Source organism: Benincasa hispida, chromosome 2 (genome assembly GCF_027475165.1).
Source record: "Benincasa hispida cultivar pf3 chromosome 2, pf3_genome.v1.1, whole genome shotgun sequence".
NCBI classification, from domain to species: domain Eukaryota; kingdom Viridiplantae; phylum Streptophyta; class Magnoliopsida; order Cucurbitales; family Cucurbitaceae; genus Benincasa; species Benincasa hispida.
Genome location: NC_143479.1, coordinates 53381377 through 53395229, shown reverse-complemented (window position 1 = coordinate 53395229; position 13853 = coordinate 53381377). Strand labels below are relative to the sequence as shown.

Here is a 13853-nt window from a genome sequence, read left to right as displayed (position 1 = left end):
TTGTGCTGGACAGGAAAAAAAAAATCTCGATGTAACTAATTGAGACGATAGCAAGAGTATCTTTGACCCATGGAATAGGAATTGAGAGAAGTTGTAAATTCCACTCCTCATTTAGTTCAATGGGTTCTTTAAACCCAACATAGGTCTCATGACTAAATAATTCTCTAGACTTAACAATTCAACTTCTTGCCCCACATGCCTCTCCGAGGGATCATGACAGCAACCCTTGAAACAAAAATATGAAGAAGCTAGAATTGGATAGTAAAGGGCAGAAAAGTACCTTCAATTCAAGCATTTGCAATCACCAGAATGTTATGAACCAGCTAAATCTGTCAAAAATGGTGTTCAAAATAGTCACCAGAAGTTTACATCAAAAGAAGAAGGAAAAAAACAGATGAGAAAAATAAAGCAATTTACTAGAACACCAAATTATTCATATATCTAAAGGCTCAATACTTTATGTAACTTTTTCCTTCCTTGATAAACTTTTTGAAACAGAAAAGTACCATCTCATGTTGCAGTTAGGCAGGTCAATAAAGGGATGAAGATAGGAGACGCCTGAAATTGTCAAATGAAGCCCTTTTTAAGTTAGTTTTTCGACCCTTCTCGACCAAGATCAATATTGAGATTTGAACAAAAATTAATTTTTTCATCTTATATATAAGAAATTTCTACATAAAAGGCCTAAATAATCTAAATAATAGATACATATTATGTTAATATCCTGACCATTTCATTTTTTACACAAAAAAAAAAAAAAAGATTTATTGACTTTCGTATTCCCACTAATATTAGTGACTATTTACGATTTAGCTCTCACCTACGTTATATATACCATGCATACTCTCTCTCCCTCATGCATGTATTCTCTCTCTAATAATATATTTCATATATTATCTCTCTCATACTTCACACTCATTTCTTCCTCTTCCCTTTCTTTTCTCCTTCCCCTGAGTTGCAGGCAGTAGACGATGGCGTGGGACGAATTGATGGCTCGACACGAGATGACACGAACGGCTTGGGAAAAATTGATGGTGTGGATGGTGTGGGGCGGATCGACGATGATGGCTTGAGCAGATTCGGTCGACGGCACGTGAGACGAGCAAATCCGATCAGACATCCGTGGTGACCATGGCTGAAGAAGAGATGAAGATGGAGGGTTATGTATTATAAACTCCTATATGAAGATGAACTTTATTTTTTTTCTTATTTATATATATATATATATTTAGTTTTTGTAGAAAATTTGATATATACTATGGTATATGTATTCGTTTATATCAAATATACGAGTGTTTTTTGTTTATTTATTTAGATTTTATTGTATTATGATACATATACTATGATGTAAATGAAATTTATGAAGATTTATGTCAAGCATTGAGTCAATTTCTAATGGTTAAAATATTTTCAAATACGTAACAAAATATTCTAAAGTATATTTAAAATAATCATGAATCCGTCAAAATGTTCTAAGGTATATTTAAAATAACTATTAATCCATAAAAAAAAATCAATAAATTGACATGTGAAAACCAACACATTTTTTCTCCAAATTTGAAAATAGAAAAAAATTAAAATAATTACATTTTCTCTCTCCAATTGATAAATGAGAAAAACCATATTAAATGCATTTTCTCTATTTATAATAAATGTATTTTTTTCTCTCCATCGTTAAAGTAGCTTCAAAAATAGGAAAAATATATATATAACGAATATAAATAAATTTAAAAAGGGTAAAACTGTAAAAAAAAATAACACTAAAAAACTTTTTGAAAAAAATCAAATTTCAACATAATTTTTTCAAATATTATGTAATCTTTCGAAATCTTAAACCAAATTTTAAATATTTTCAAATTTTCTCCAAATTTATCAATCTTTTACAAATCACATACCAAATCTTACGACCAATTTTTGTGATTCCACAATTATGTGAATTTCCAAATTGATTTACAAACTATCCAAATGGAGTGATTACAATTTTTTTTTTAAAATTTTGAAAAGACCAAAAAGATTATGTAAGATTTGAAAAAAATTATTTTGAGTCTCGATCATCATCCTCTCAGAGATTCTATCGAGAAAATCCAAAATAATCAATAATTTTGATATAAAATGATAAAGATAATTTTTATACGGTCGGAGGGACCAAGAAAAATTATTTCAACAAGTTTAAAAAAAAGTGTTAGTTGTAAGGAAACGTTTAAGGGTTATTTTTAACAATTTTCCCACTTGTTTCCCTTCTTTTGATAAGAAAACTAAGTTAAGCCCCATTTGATAAACCATTTTATTTTTTGGTTTTAGATAACAAATGAAGAAACGTAGTGGTGAAACTAATGTCTATAGGTTTAATTTTAAAAAATAAAACAAAAAATAAAATAGTTACAAAACATGACCTAAATTATAAGTTTAAGTCTTGAATTTTGAGATTGATTTCTACCTACTACTAAGTCCTTAAACTTTCAAAAATGTCTAATACGTCACTTTAACTTTTAATTTTATGTTTAAAAGTCCCTCACAAATTCAAAATGTTTAAAAGTAATTGTTCTCTTAGATATAAATTTAAAGTTTGTCTAATGCAACCTAGCTTTCAAGGGAGGTCCATGCACTTTTAAAACTTAAAAAACTCCGGGACTAAATTTGTAATTCTAAAAGTTAGAAATTAAAAAATAAAAAGACACAAATTTCAAAGTTAAACTTGTAATTATCCAAGTATACAAATGAGAAGAGGATTTATTCTTAAGAGAAAAACTTGGGTGCTCCCTTGGATGCACCTATCTTGGTGCACCCCAAGTATAGCCCAATAAAATATTACCATGTGGTAGTTTTATTTTTTTTTAAAATATATTTTTTCTAATTTCTCTTTTATGTGGTAAAAAAGTGGAGGGCATATGAGACTGCATCTAATCATTGGTCTATTCTTAATGCCATCCTCAAGGTGTCCTAATCAGTAATCATCACTATTCATCCATTCCTTTCCTCAGGCTTCAAATCTTCTTCGGTACAACCCAAAAACAAATGTTTGAAGTCTGCCTTTTCACTTGAAAACAAGTGGCATAGGAGACTCAAAGGACTACATGTTCAGAGTGTTCAAGAAGTTTATGCAGATAATGAAGATGCAATAGAAATAACCAGGTTGTTCAAAGTATTCCCATCCCGTGTTAATTAAGCTTTGTTCAAAGCATAATCGCCTGCAGATCACAAAGAACGCACATCAGACATCCAAATCAGGTTGTTCATCTTCTCCAATAAAGCCTCTCTGCATTAAAAATTGGATTACAGAGTCGCCAGGAGGGTCCGATCCCCTCGCTCTTCAATCCTTCCCTGAAATAATGATGTTCACATCTGCAAGAAGATGCAGTAAAATAACCCATTCTCCAATTTCTCTATATTCAAGAAGGGTCTTCTTTCATATTGGTAATTAGTTACCAACTACCCCAACACATTCAAATTCCCTCAACAAAAGTGTTAATCTCTCCAGCATTCTCCTTTTTGATTGTGACGATGTTTCAAAAATTTGATTGCAGGATGTCATTGACAAGCTTAGGTAATCTAGTATCCTTATGCATGAAGATAATCAATTCGGTTGTTGTGATCAGACTCTATTATGGATTTTTGACCACATTCTCTAGGGCCCTCTTATCTCTTCCTTCTCCGAGCTCGGTTTATGAAAGAAGGAAATGAGAAGAAAGTATCGGCAACATTAGTTGAAAGAATAATATGAATCTTTTCCTTTATTCATTTGTTACCTAGAGGGAGGTTTCACCATCTTCATTTTGAACTTGATCTGCCTTCTGTCTTGAGCCACTATGAGATAAACCCCGACGCCCCATAGCAACTAAATCTAGGAGTTTTCTCCTTACAGTATAAACTGGATTTGGATCTATTAAACACCCCCTCTCATAAGCTTCTCTTAGGAAAACTGTATGTCTCTTTCCCTTGGTTGATAAATAAAATATCCCAGGATGATCCAAGAATAGATCTCTGATATTTAATTCAACGCCAAACCATTTCCTAAAATGGCTGATCTTCTCTATTTCCACCATCTTTTCCACAGTCAACGTCATGAATTCATGGACGATTGAAACTGCTTGCTTTTCCAGTGCTATACTAGTGTTCTTATACTTGTTACTGTTGTCAAGTGTTCCCTCATATGGTCCAATATATGGACACTTTTGCCATTCCTTAACCTTGGCCTTGAAATTCTTTTTCAACCGCATCCCTGGAGGGTAGCTATGTTTAAAACTATACTGGATTTCTGTTTCATCAACACTGCAGTCCTCTTTACAACACTGAGTAACTCTCCATTCCTCAACAGCTGCTCTGAAATGATGTCTCGGAATGTGATCGGCCAACTTCAGAAAATGAGTATTTGGTTCATGAGCATCACAAAGCTGAAAAATATGAGAGTATTTCGATATCACAGAGTCCTCAAAATTGTCGGGGAGGCCAAGCTCCCTCCATACCTTGTAAATTGCACGCAGTGGTACCATCTTAGAATTTGACATTGATAAAAGCCGGACTAATCTGTCAACAACCTCAGGCAATGAAGCGTTGATAGCATCTGCTTCTTCGGAAAATAGTTGATTGGCAGTATCTGTTAATTTGCAAAATGGCAGGGACTTGTTTGGATCATAGAAGATGTGGAAAATATGAGGGTATTTGCGAAGGAAGGAGGGAGCACCTCGGTTGAGATGGAGCTTCTGGGAAAGTCTTGAGAGGAAGTCTAGAGATACTGATTGATTCCTTGGATTAGCAAGGATAAGATCTTGGATAGCAACCACTTTAAGAAGATTTTTGTATTTATCCATCAGTTTCTCAAATGTTGGATCTCTTGCTCTAGATGCAACATATTGGGAAGATGTTGTTTTACATCTAACAACCATATTAAGATGATGGTACCTTTTTGCAAGGGACCTAAATATATGAGGTCCCATTTTAATGCACAATTTGCTCCACGGCATCCTGTCTCACAATACACCACTCCTTTCTTCACATACAAATGCAGCAGCCACGGCTTCTTTCATGAACAAACAAATATAGATGCCTAAAAATAAATATTTATGTGTTAAATCACCAATTAGCCCAAAAAATTAAGCTGATTATATCAATACTCTAACACCTCGCTCACTTATGGACCTCCTACTCTAACACAATGTTAAATCACCAATTGACTCAAAAGCTTAAGCTAATGAGTGATGGTAAATTTGATATTATATCAATATTCTAACAAAATGCTTCAAACTAAATCACAGCATAAGCATAAGAATAGTCAATACTATCAGAATCAGAGTACTAATTTTGAGGAAAGATCTCCAGGATGATTCTCTCCAAAATCTCATTCCACCTCTCAAAGTGAAAGCACAGTCATTTGCTAAGTGAAGTGTCTGAGGCCCCATTTTAAACTATCACCAATGCAAAGGTTCAGCCCAACACAGATTTCAGATCAAGGCAATGTCCAATTTACGCTATTTAAAATCCCTCAACGCAGCCACAAATTTCAAGACCAAGAGAAATCCATGATTTCTTTTAGAAAATGGAATTACACATTCAGCTTTCTGTAGGGCTTCTACTTATTTACCCGGCCATACCTGCGTCCCAATAGAGCTTGTGAAAGCCTTCGCAGTAAGAAGATAATCGAAGCCTCTTGTATCAATTAAAACAAACTCGTGCTGTGAAAGAAACACACATTGTTTGAATCAATCAACACGACTTGAGCGAATAGTGAGTCAAAAATCAAGATTTTGAATTGGGATTTTCTTCGTTGACAATAAACAGAGAGCAGAATGAACAATGAAAGTAGGCAGTGGATGCTTGAGAATGAGGAAGGTTTTAATTTGGATTTTCAACAAACAGTCAATTGAAAATCTAACAAAGCAACGTCATATATAATGCATTGAAGTGGAAACCCTAATTTGAAAAAAAGGAAATGGCGGAGGAAAGATATATTACCAGAAATGGGTAGTTCGGACTTTTGAGGAGCCTTCAGTTCCCATGGTTTTAGGAAGATGACTGTTTCGGACTTTCGGTCACAGTCGGTTTTCCCTTTTTTTCTTCTCTTCCGGGATTTCTTTTTACATTTTATTCTTTTGGGTTATAGTAAAAAATAACCTACTTATTTGTTTAATGAGTTTTGCCGTACTTAATCTCTATTGTGACAATGTCCAATTTTTTCATGGGATTGGGACCTCGCTCTGAATGGGACAAGAATTCTCCGATTAGGTGGAGAGGAAGGAGTGGAGAAAAAAAAATTCTCCGTAAGCTAAACAGGGATGGGAAATGTTCTCGACCCCGTTCCCCATCCCCGCTTCGATTAACTTTTACATATTTATTTAGTATAAGTATTTAATGTTATGTTATTATTATTATTATATAAATATTACATTTAAATTTCAAATTTGATTATTTATTGGAAAAGATAATAAATATGTTTAAATTTAGATTATATATGTGAATAATTTGATTTATATTTATTTCTTTCTACTAAAAAAATAAATTAGTTTTTTTAGACCAAAATTTGAGTAATTTATCTTTAAATTCAAATTGTCATATAAAACTAACTATAATAAAAAATTTAGTAATAAAGTTAATTATTTAATTAAAATTTGCTCACATTAGTAATTTAAATTAATTGGCTTTTTACAAAAAAAAAAAAAGTAATGGGAAAAAATTCCCCGCGGGGAACCCGATTCCTGCGAGTTCCCTGCGGGAATCTCCGCCCCGATCCCCATGGTAAATTTCATGGGGATGGGGAATGAAATGGGGAGCGGGAACGGGGATGGGGAATGGCATCCCCGACCCTGCCTCGCCCCGTGGACATCTCTAGTGAGAGACGCGTACAAAATTAAGAGTTTATTTAGTTTAATTTTCAAATATTACATTATGAAGTTATTATAGGGAAAATGGAAATGTCGGATGACTACTAAAACTAGTTTTTGAAACGTTTTTAAATTGTATTATAAACAGTTTTTTTTTTATCAAACGAGTTTAAATTAAATGACTTTTTCAAAAAAAAAAATTTTTAGTCAATCCAAATAGGCTTTAAGTATCAATTTTATTATATAACAATGGGGATTGGTAAGTTGACCCTGTCGCTTAGGCTGGAGAGTCAGTTGAGTTAGATGTCGTGGTCTCCACCAAAGGAAGGTGTCTGTTGGGATTTATGCCATAAAATCTCATAGTTAATTAGTTATTTGATATAATAATAGATTATTTTATATATACAATAATTAGTTATCCATTATCGAAAAAATACAAGGTTATTTCATGAGACTTAAAATAGTATGTGTTGGACATATAAGTGGATCATGTTTCAAGCAATAACCTAAAGGGTCTATAATATATGAGTTAAGGTTGAATGTTTTATCTTGATTGTTGGGGTTGATGTCCTAAAGTCTTGTGTCCTGTAGTTTGTAAACAGTTTGTACGAATTCTTGTGATGTATAGTATATGATATTTTACTCCACTTCTTAATTTTGCTCAATTCAATGTTTTATTTGCTTTACCACAAACCAGTAAACTAAAATCCATGGTTGTCTATATGTACCTTAAGCATGTATGTGGTGACATACAAGTAGATCATGTCTTAAGGGATAACCAAAATGGTCTGTAGTATATGGATATAGGAGAGAAACCTTATCCTGGTAACGCTACGGATGCAGTCCGCTTTGTAGAATGGTCACAAGTGTTGTGATTTGTCACAGATGATCTGATCCTGATCATTCGTGTAGGGGACATGTGAGCAGAGGTGTCCTATACAAAGAGTTTGTATAAGACCTGACCACGGAGTGTTAACGTCTCGTTATATAACACCATTCACAACAGAGACTTCACTTCATTAGGATGACCATAGGTAACATAACCTCAGTTCTAAGTGAGTTGGGAACTCCTGCCATTGAGGGCGGTCATTTGATTTGCATGGGTGCGAGTGGCCAGGTCGTCGACTCAAACCTACCACTTTGGGGATTCACTCATTCCCCGATGCAGGGGTAAGTAAATAGATAACTCCCTTAAGGGCTGATTTTAGGCTTGAACGATGTGATGCCACATACCTTCTATTGGCCCGAGAGGTGTTCACACATAATTGGACTATGTTATATTGTTCATTAGAGGGATCAGTGGTACTCAAGGAGTGAGATGTAACTACAGGGGCAAAATGGTAATTTAGCCTAGCTGTACTTACGATCATATGTGAAGGATTATCGTACTCATGATTGGTTATATCCGATGGACACAGAAATATATCTGTGGTAAGAAGAGTTTAGTTGTTGGTCTTTAATGGAATGCTTGACAATTAACGGATGGTGGATCTCGTGGCTAAAGAGTTTAGCTATTCACGAACTGTTGGAGGTTCGAGCCATAGGTCCATAAGGTCCCATTCGTAGCTTGGATAAAGTTGAGAATCAGTTTTTGGGCCAGTTTGAAATATTCAAATTGACAAGAGGGAGTTCAATTATATATGATATAATTTAACTGGTTAATTATATATGATATGATTGACTAAATGTATGAGATACATTATTTTAAAGAAAATTGGATATAAATATAATTTATATCAAGTAGAGGAGAAAAATACTATAGTAGATATATGATATCAAACTATATGTTAAAAATATAATATGATTATATTCATTATTTAATTAATTAGGCGGTTATGAGATAACTGGCTGAGTATTTATCCGAAATCTTGCAAAAATGGGAAGTTCGAATTCAATTCTTGTAACTGAAGAATAAAATGAAATTGTTTTCATTTTTGCGAACATACACGAAAGATACACGCAAGAAAAAATTGCTCACTGTGTGAAAGTGTACGATCACATAAGGTTGAGAGCCTATACAATAGTACCCATCTTCCTAAATGATCCCACACCCGTGCACTAAACGATTGTAATGAAAGATTTTTCGTAATCGTGTGTACGGTCAACAACTTATGATGTTAATGACGTATGCGCTTTGCGATAATGATCATATGTGATACTACATCTAAAACAATAATGTATGCGGTAATGCTTAGAGGCGTTCGTAGTATGCATTCATGTAGTGTTCGCGTGTCACAAGTTTTCTTGCGTTGGAACCAAGTATAATTCCAGCGCAAGTTTCTCATAGTGATCTGAGGTCGAACATGGGGATTGTGGTGATTAATGCGATACTGATGTGATATATGCGACTGGGAAACAAAAAGAATAATGAATTGGATTTAAAAAGTAAAATGGGTAATCAGTAAAATGCAATAATAAAAGTACAACGATGATAAAATAAATTGCGGTGATAAATAAAGTGCGGTAATAAACAATTGAATAAACAAATAAATATACAAATTGAGGACTGACTGTGCAAATGTGCAAAAGTATCTGATGAATGCTGTGACAAGTCTTGTGAAATGTGTCAGAAAGAAAATGGGTTAGGGGAAAGGACATCGCCAGTTCTACAAATTGAGGACTGGCTGTGAAGATGTACAAAAGTATCTGATGAATGTGGTGGAAAGTCTTGTGAAATGTGTCAGAAAGAGAATGGGTTGGGGGAAAGGACATCGCCAGTTTGTCAATCTTGTTGAGGACGCAACTAAGGTTCCGCTTTCCCTTGGCTTACACCTCTCAGTGATCGGCCGCGTTCCTATATGTCTATAGTGAAACAGGGATGAACGTGGTGAACACAAGGTTGTTTCCATCTCTGGAAATACTTCTCGCTTTAGTTAACACATTATTTCAACCTTCTTTCAAGAGGAGGAATAACATCTTCACTTTTGCTTTCACAGGTGAAGATGCCGTTGAGCACGCGTTAGCTAAACTTAGCCGATTTCTTCAACAAATATTAACTTACTCGCTTAATCCTTCCCCCTTCCTCTGGGGATTAGTTACACATGGTGAAGGAAATGGACGATGAATGTATGGTGAAGATAGAGAGATGACGATGAATATGATAATGATATTAAAATCTAAAGATAAACGGTTGTTACAGATAACGAATGAAAGATTAGAGATGAACACAGTAGATGAATAGAAAATGAGAACAAATACAGAAAGCGTGTCAATGTCTTGACACGGATCCCGATCGGAGACGATTTGCTTGTCGGCGTGTGGTAGGAATGGAGTGGAGAACTTTCTTCTCAGACTTTTTTTTCAGGTACAAGTGATCTTTGCACAGAGCTTCTTCTTCGGGAATGGGAATGAATTTCTTGCTCCTGAAACTTACCTTTCGGTCTTGTCTCGTCTTTCTCCCCGGATTTTCTCTGAGTTGTCTCTTCAAACCAACCTCCTTTCTTTGAATTTGATGCAGCTATTTATAGACCTTGGCACCTTCTGCATCAGTGGCCCCGCTCTGAAAAGCTGATTTTCCTGCCATGGCTTGGTGGAAACGTCTGCTCTGCTTTACATTTAATTTGTCAGAATCGTACAACAGAAAAGTTGTACAATTTCAGAAGTCCTTGCGAATGCATCGCTCTTTACATTCACAATCAATCGCCGCATGTGGTACAAATGCGTTGATCGTTTGTGTCCATGATCGATCGTCACATGCGCTGCAATTGCATTGTTCATTTTCGTTCTTGATTGACTGCCGCATGCAATGCGAATGCGTTGTTCTTTTTGTCCTCGAGCGATTGTTGCATGCGGTGACCTGTTTCTTACAAAACAAAGACTTGGACATTCCATTTTGCCATCGCAATGGGGTTAGCTGGTGTGCTTACGACACTTTACAACTTTTGCGTTTCTAAGCCAATTTCTATACGATCGACGCAAATTTTACCTTCTTTTTGTCGCATAATCTAAATAAAACGGTATAAATAACTTGTATTATCGATTGCCGCATGCAGTATAAATGTGTTGATCGTTTGCGTCCATGATCGATCGTCACATGCGCTGCAATTGCATTGTTCATTTTGTTCTCGATTGATCGCCACATGCAATGCGAATGCATTGTTCTTTTTATCCTCGAGCGATTTTCGCATGTGGTGACCTGTTTCCTGCAAAACAAAGACTTGGATATTCTATTTTGCCATCGCAATGGGGTTAGCGGGTGTGCTTACAACACTTTACAACTTTTGCATTTCTAAGTCAATTTCTATATGGTCGACGCAACTTTTACCTTCTTTTTGTCGCATAATCTAAATAAAATGGTATAAATAACTTGTATTTCTACAAGTTATCAACGATTGCCTGCGATTTCTAAACGATCGCTTACGTTTTCTATACGATCGCTTAGCGTGTCGAGCAGACCTAAACGATCGCTTAGCTAAACCTACACGATCGTGTACCTTTTTTCTAAACGACAAGCACCCGACTATACGATAGTCTTCTACTATCTCCCACTTGCTTGTTCGTTCAACACGATCGCTTTTCCTCCTCTCCTCTACTAATTCCATCAAAGTCCACCATTTGGATTCTCATTCTGAGAATATCGAGGGCTTCGAGTGGTGGTGTCGTCCCCGATTGCTGTTTGTTCGTGCATTGCTGTTTGTGTAGAAGACCGTGGTGCTGCTAGGTGACTGTTTGTTGGACGATAAGGAACAAAAGGAGTTCACTTCCGCTGAACCAAGTTTGATTGAAGATTGTCTTCAACTGATAAGTCTCTCGGTCTTTTGTATTTTATTTGTTAAAGCATGTCAGTAATTAGTGTAACAATGCATATCTGTTTGTTAGAATGTATATGTGGTAATTCTGTCACAATGAAATCGGAAAGATCCGCTTCCGCTTATGGATTCTCTTGTTTAAGAGTTCCTTCAGGTAACACTATGGATACAACCCATTTTACAATTGTTACAAATGTTGTAAGTATTACGAACGATTTATTCAAATCGTTCATGTAAGGATATGCAAATGGAGGTATCCTATACAATGAGTTTGTATAAGACCAAACCACAAAATACTTGATCTCTTTTTTTATACACCATTAACTCAAGAGATTAATATTTGAAAAGATAACCATGTAACTAGATCTCAATCCTGAGTGAGTTATAGACTTCTGTCTTTTAGGCACTCCTTTAATTTATATGGGTGAGAGTGGCACAACTCAATAAGCCTGTCATTTTGGGATTTGTCTGAGTAAAGAGCTGGGAACATAGCTATACAAGATGAAACTCACTCCTTCTCGCCTTTAGGGTAAGTAGAGGAGTAGTTCCCTTAAGTGATTTTGAATCATGAACAAAGGATACTTGCCCTCTCATTGGCTCGAGAGGGACTTGGTTTATGGTAGGACCATAAGTAGATCATTCATTAGAGAGATCAGTGATACTTAAGGAGTAAAACGAAAATTTAACCAAATTGTAATTACAAACTGCTCGTGAAGAATTGACTTACTTATAATGGTTAAATCCATGGATGCATAAATATTCTACAGTATGAAGAGTGCAATTGTGGAGTGATTTACTATTAATAAATGTTCGTTAACATAATTAAAAGGTTTAATTAGTTAATGCCAAATCATTGGAGCTTCTAACCTGTAGGTCCATTAAGTCTTCTTACTAGCTCACAATGGTAAATAAGGACCAATAGTTTTCAAAGAATTTGAATTGTTCAACTTATTACAGGGAATAACATTAATTATATATGATATAATTAATATAATGTATATCGATACATTATAATAAAAAGTTAATTTTGAATGAGATTCAAGATTAACCCTTATAATAAAAGGAGATTCATTATCTGAATGTGATTTAAATAATTAATATGAGTAGGATTCGTATTAAAACTCTAGGTTAAAATTTAATATGAATGAGAATTATATTAAAAATATAGGTTATGAGAAAGATAAAATCAGAACATTATTTAAATATTTAATAAATTAAATATAAGATATTTAATTTTTTAAATTAATTAATTTAATTTAATTATTAATTGTTGTAATTAATAATTGATTAAGATAAATTGTTTATTTTAATTAAGTGGGAAGTTAATTTTCATTAACTCTCAACTTCACTTTTAAATAAAGGAAGGGAGGGGAAGTTTTTCTACATAGAGATTTGGTTATTGAGGAGAAAAGCTCTTCTCCCATCTCCTCTTTTACTCTCCTAACATTATTTACAGAGAAATAAGTTCTCTTTAGTTGAGATCTCCATAATTCAATTCCCTACTCTTTCAAAATATGGTTCCCATAAATCGATCTTTGCTAAGAGAATAGCAGGGACGATCTGATGGTAGTGTCTAAATTTTATTCATGGACAAATGTGTTACAGAGTTTTTTTCAAAGACCAAGAGAAGATTTGAAGAGCATGTGTCAAAGTTAGGATTTCTTCTCCTTTATAGATTAACTTTAAAGCATGTTTAGCCTATTATTTATGTATTATGAATGTTGTTTCTCTCTCTTTAGTTGTGGATTCAATCAGGCAAATCAAAAGTTATGGATCTCTCTTTGGTTTTCTCTCTCTTTAGTTGTGGAATCACATTGCATCAATCTTATCTATGCTCTTAATCACGAGGGATGTGATTTGTCTGAGTTGAGTTGCTTAGTAGAGGAGATTGTCTCCTAAGCTAAGGTTACCCAGATTGTGCCTTTCGTCTGATGTCCAAGATTGGCAAATTAGGCGGCCCCTCGTCTTGCTTGTGCACACAGTGTCTTTTGATGATTAGTTTGTAAATCTCTGTTATCTCTTCTATGAAGAAGTTGATAGGGACTCTTTTGATTTGCCTGTTTGGTTCTTCTCTACTATTTGCGAGGAGACATGTGTATCAGACTTCGGTTAGTTCTCAATATATATCTTTTCCTGAAAAAAAAAGAAGTCTTTATTTTATATATAAGAAAATTGATTCTCGATAACTTTATCAATCTACATGTGTAAAAAAAAATCAATAAATTTTAATAATCTTTTATATATAACCAATTGGATATTACGTGCATTGCATGTATTATGTAAAGATGGA

The 13853-nt window shown here is 34.5% G+C and overlaps 1 protein-coding gene across 5 annotated transcripts; it reads right to left on the bottom strand.

Annotated features, from left to right (window-relative positions):
* Window positions 1-12: 12 nt before the first annotated feature.
* LOC120071399 (Ubiquitin carboxyl-terminal hydrolase family protein) lies at window positions 13-6088 on the bottom strand. Of its 5 annotated transcripts, XR_016527446.1 has the most exons (5): window positions 5950-6077; window positions 5589-5669; window positions 4900-5044; window positions 507-558; window positions 13-329 (listed from the first exon to the last, which is right to left on the bottom strand). XR_016527446.1 is itself a non-coding variant. In XM_039023661.2 (3 exons), the coding sequence occupies exon 3, from the start codon at window positions 4959-4961 to the stop codon at window positions 3747-3749; it is 1215 nt and encodes a 404-aa protein (XP_038879589.1). In that variant the 5' UTR covers window positions 4962-5044; window positions 5589-5669; window positions 5950-6088; the 3' UTR covers window positions 2682-3746. The 5 variants fall into 5 exon arrangements, 2 of the variants coding, with proteins under 2 accessions (XP_038879589.1, XP_038879590.1); XR_005480243.2 differs by lacking the exon at window positions 4900-5044; XR_016527447.1 differs by lacking the exons at window positions 13-329; window positions 507-558 and adding an exon at window positions 585-1135.
* Window positions 6089-13853: the final 7765 nt, after the last annotated feature.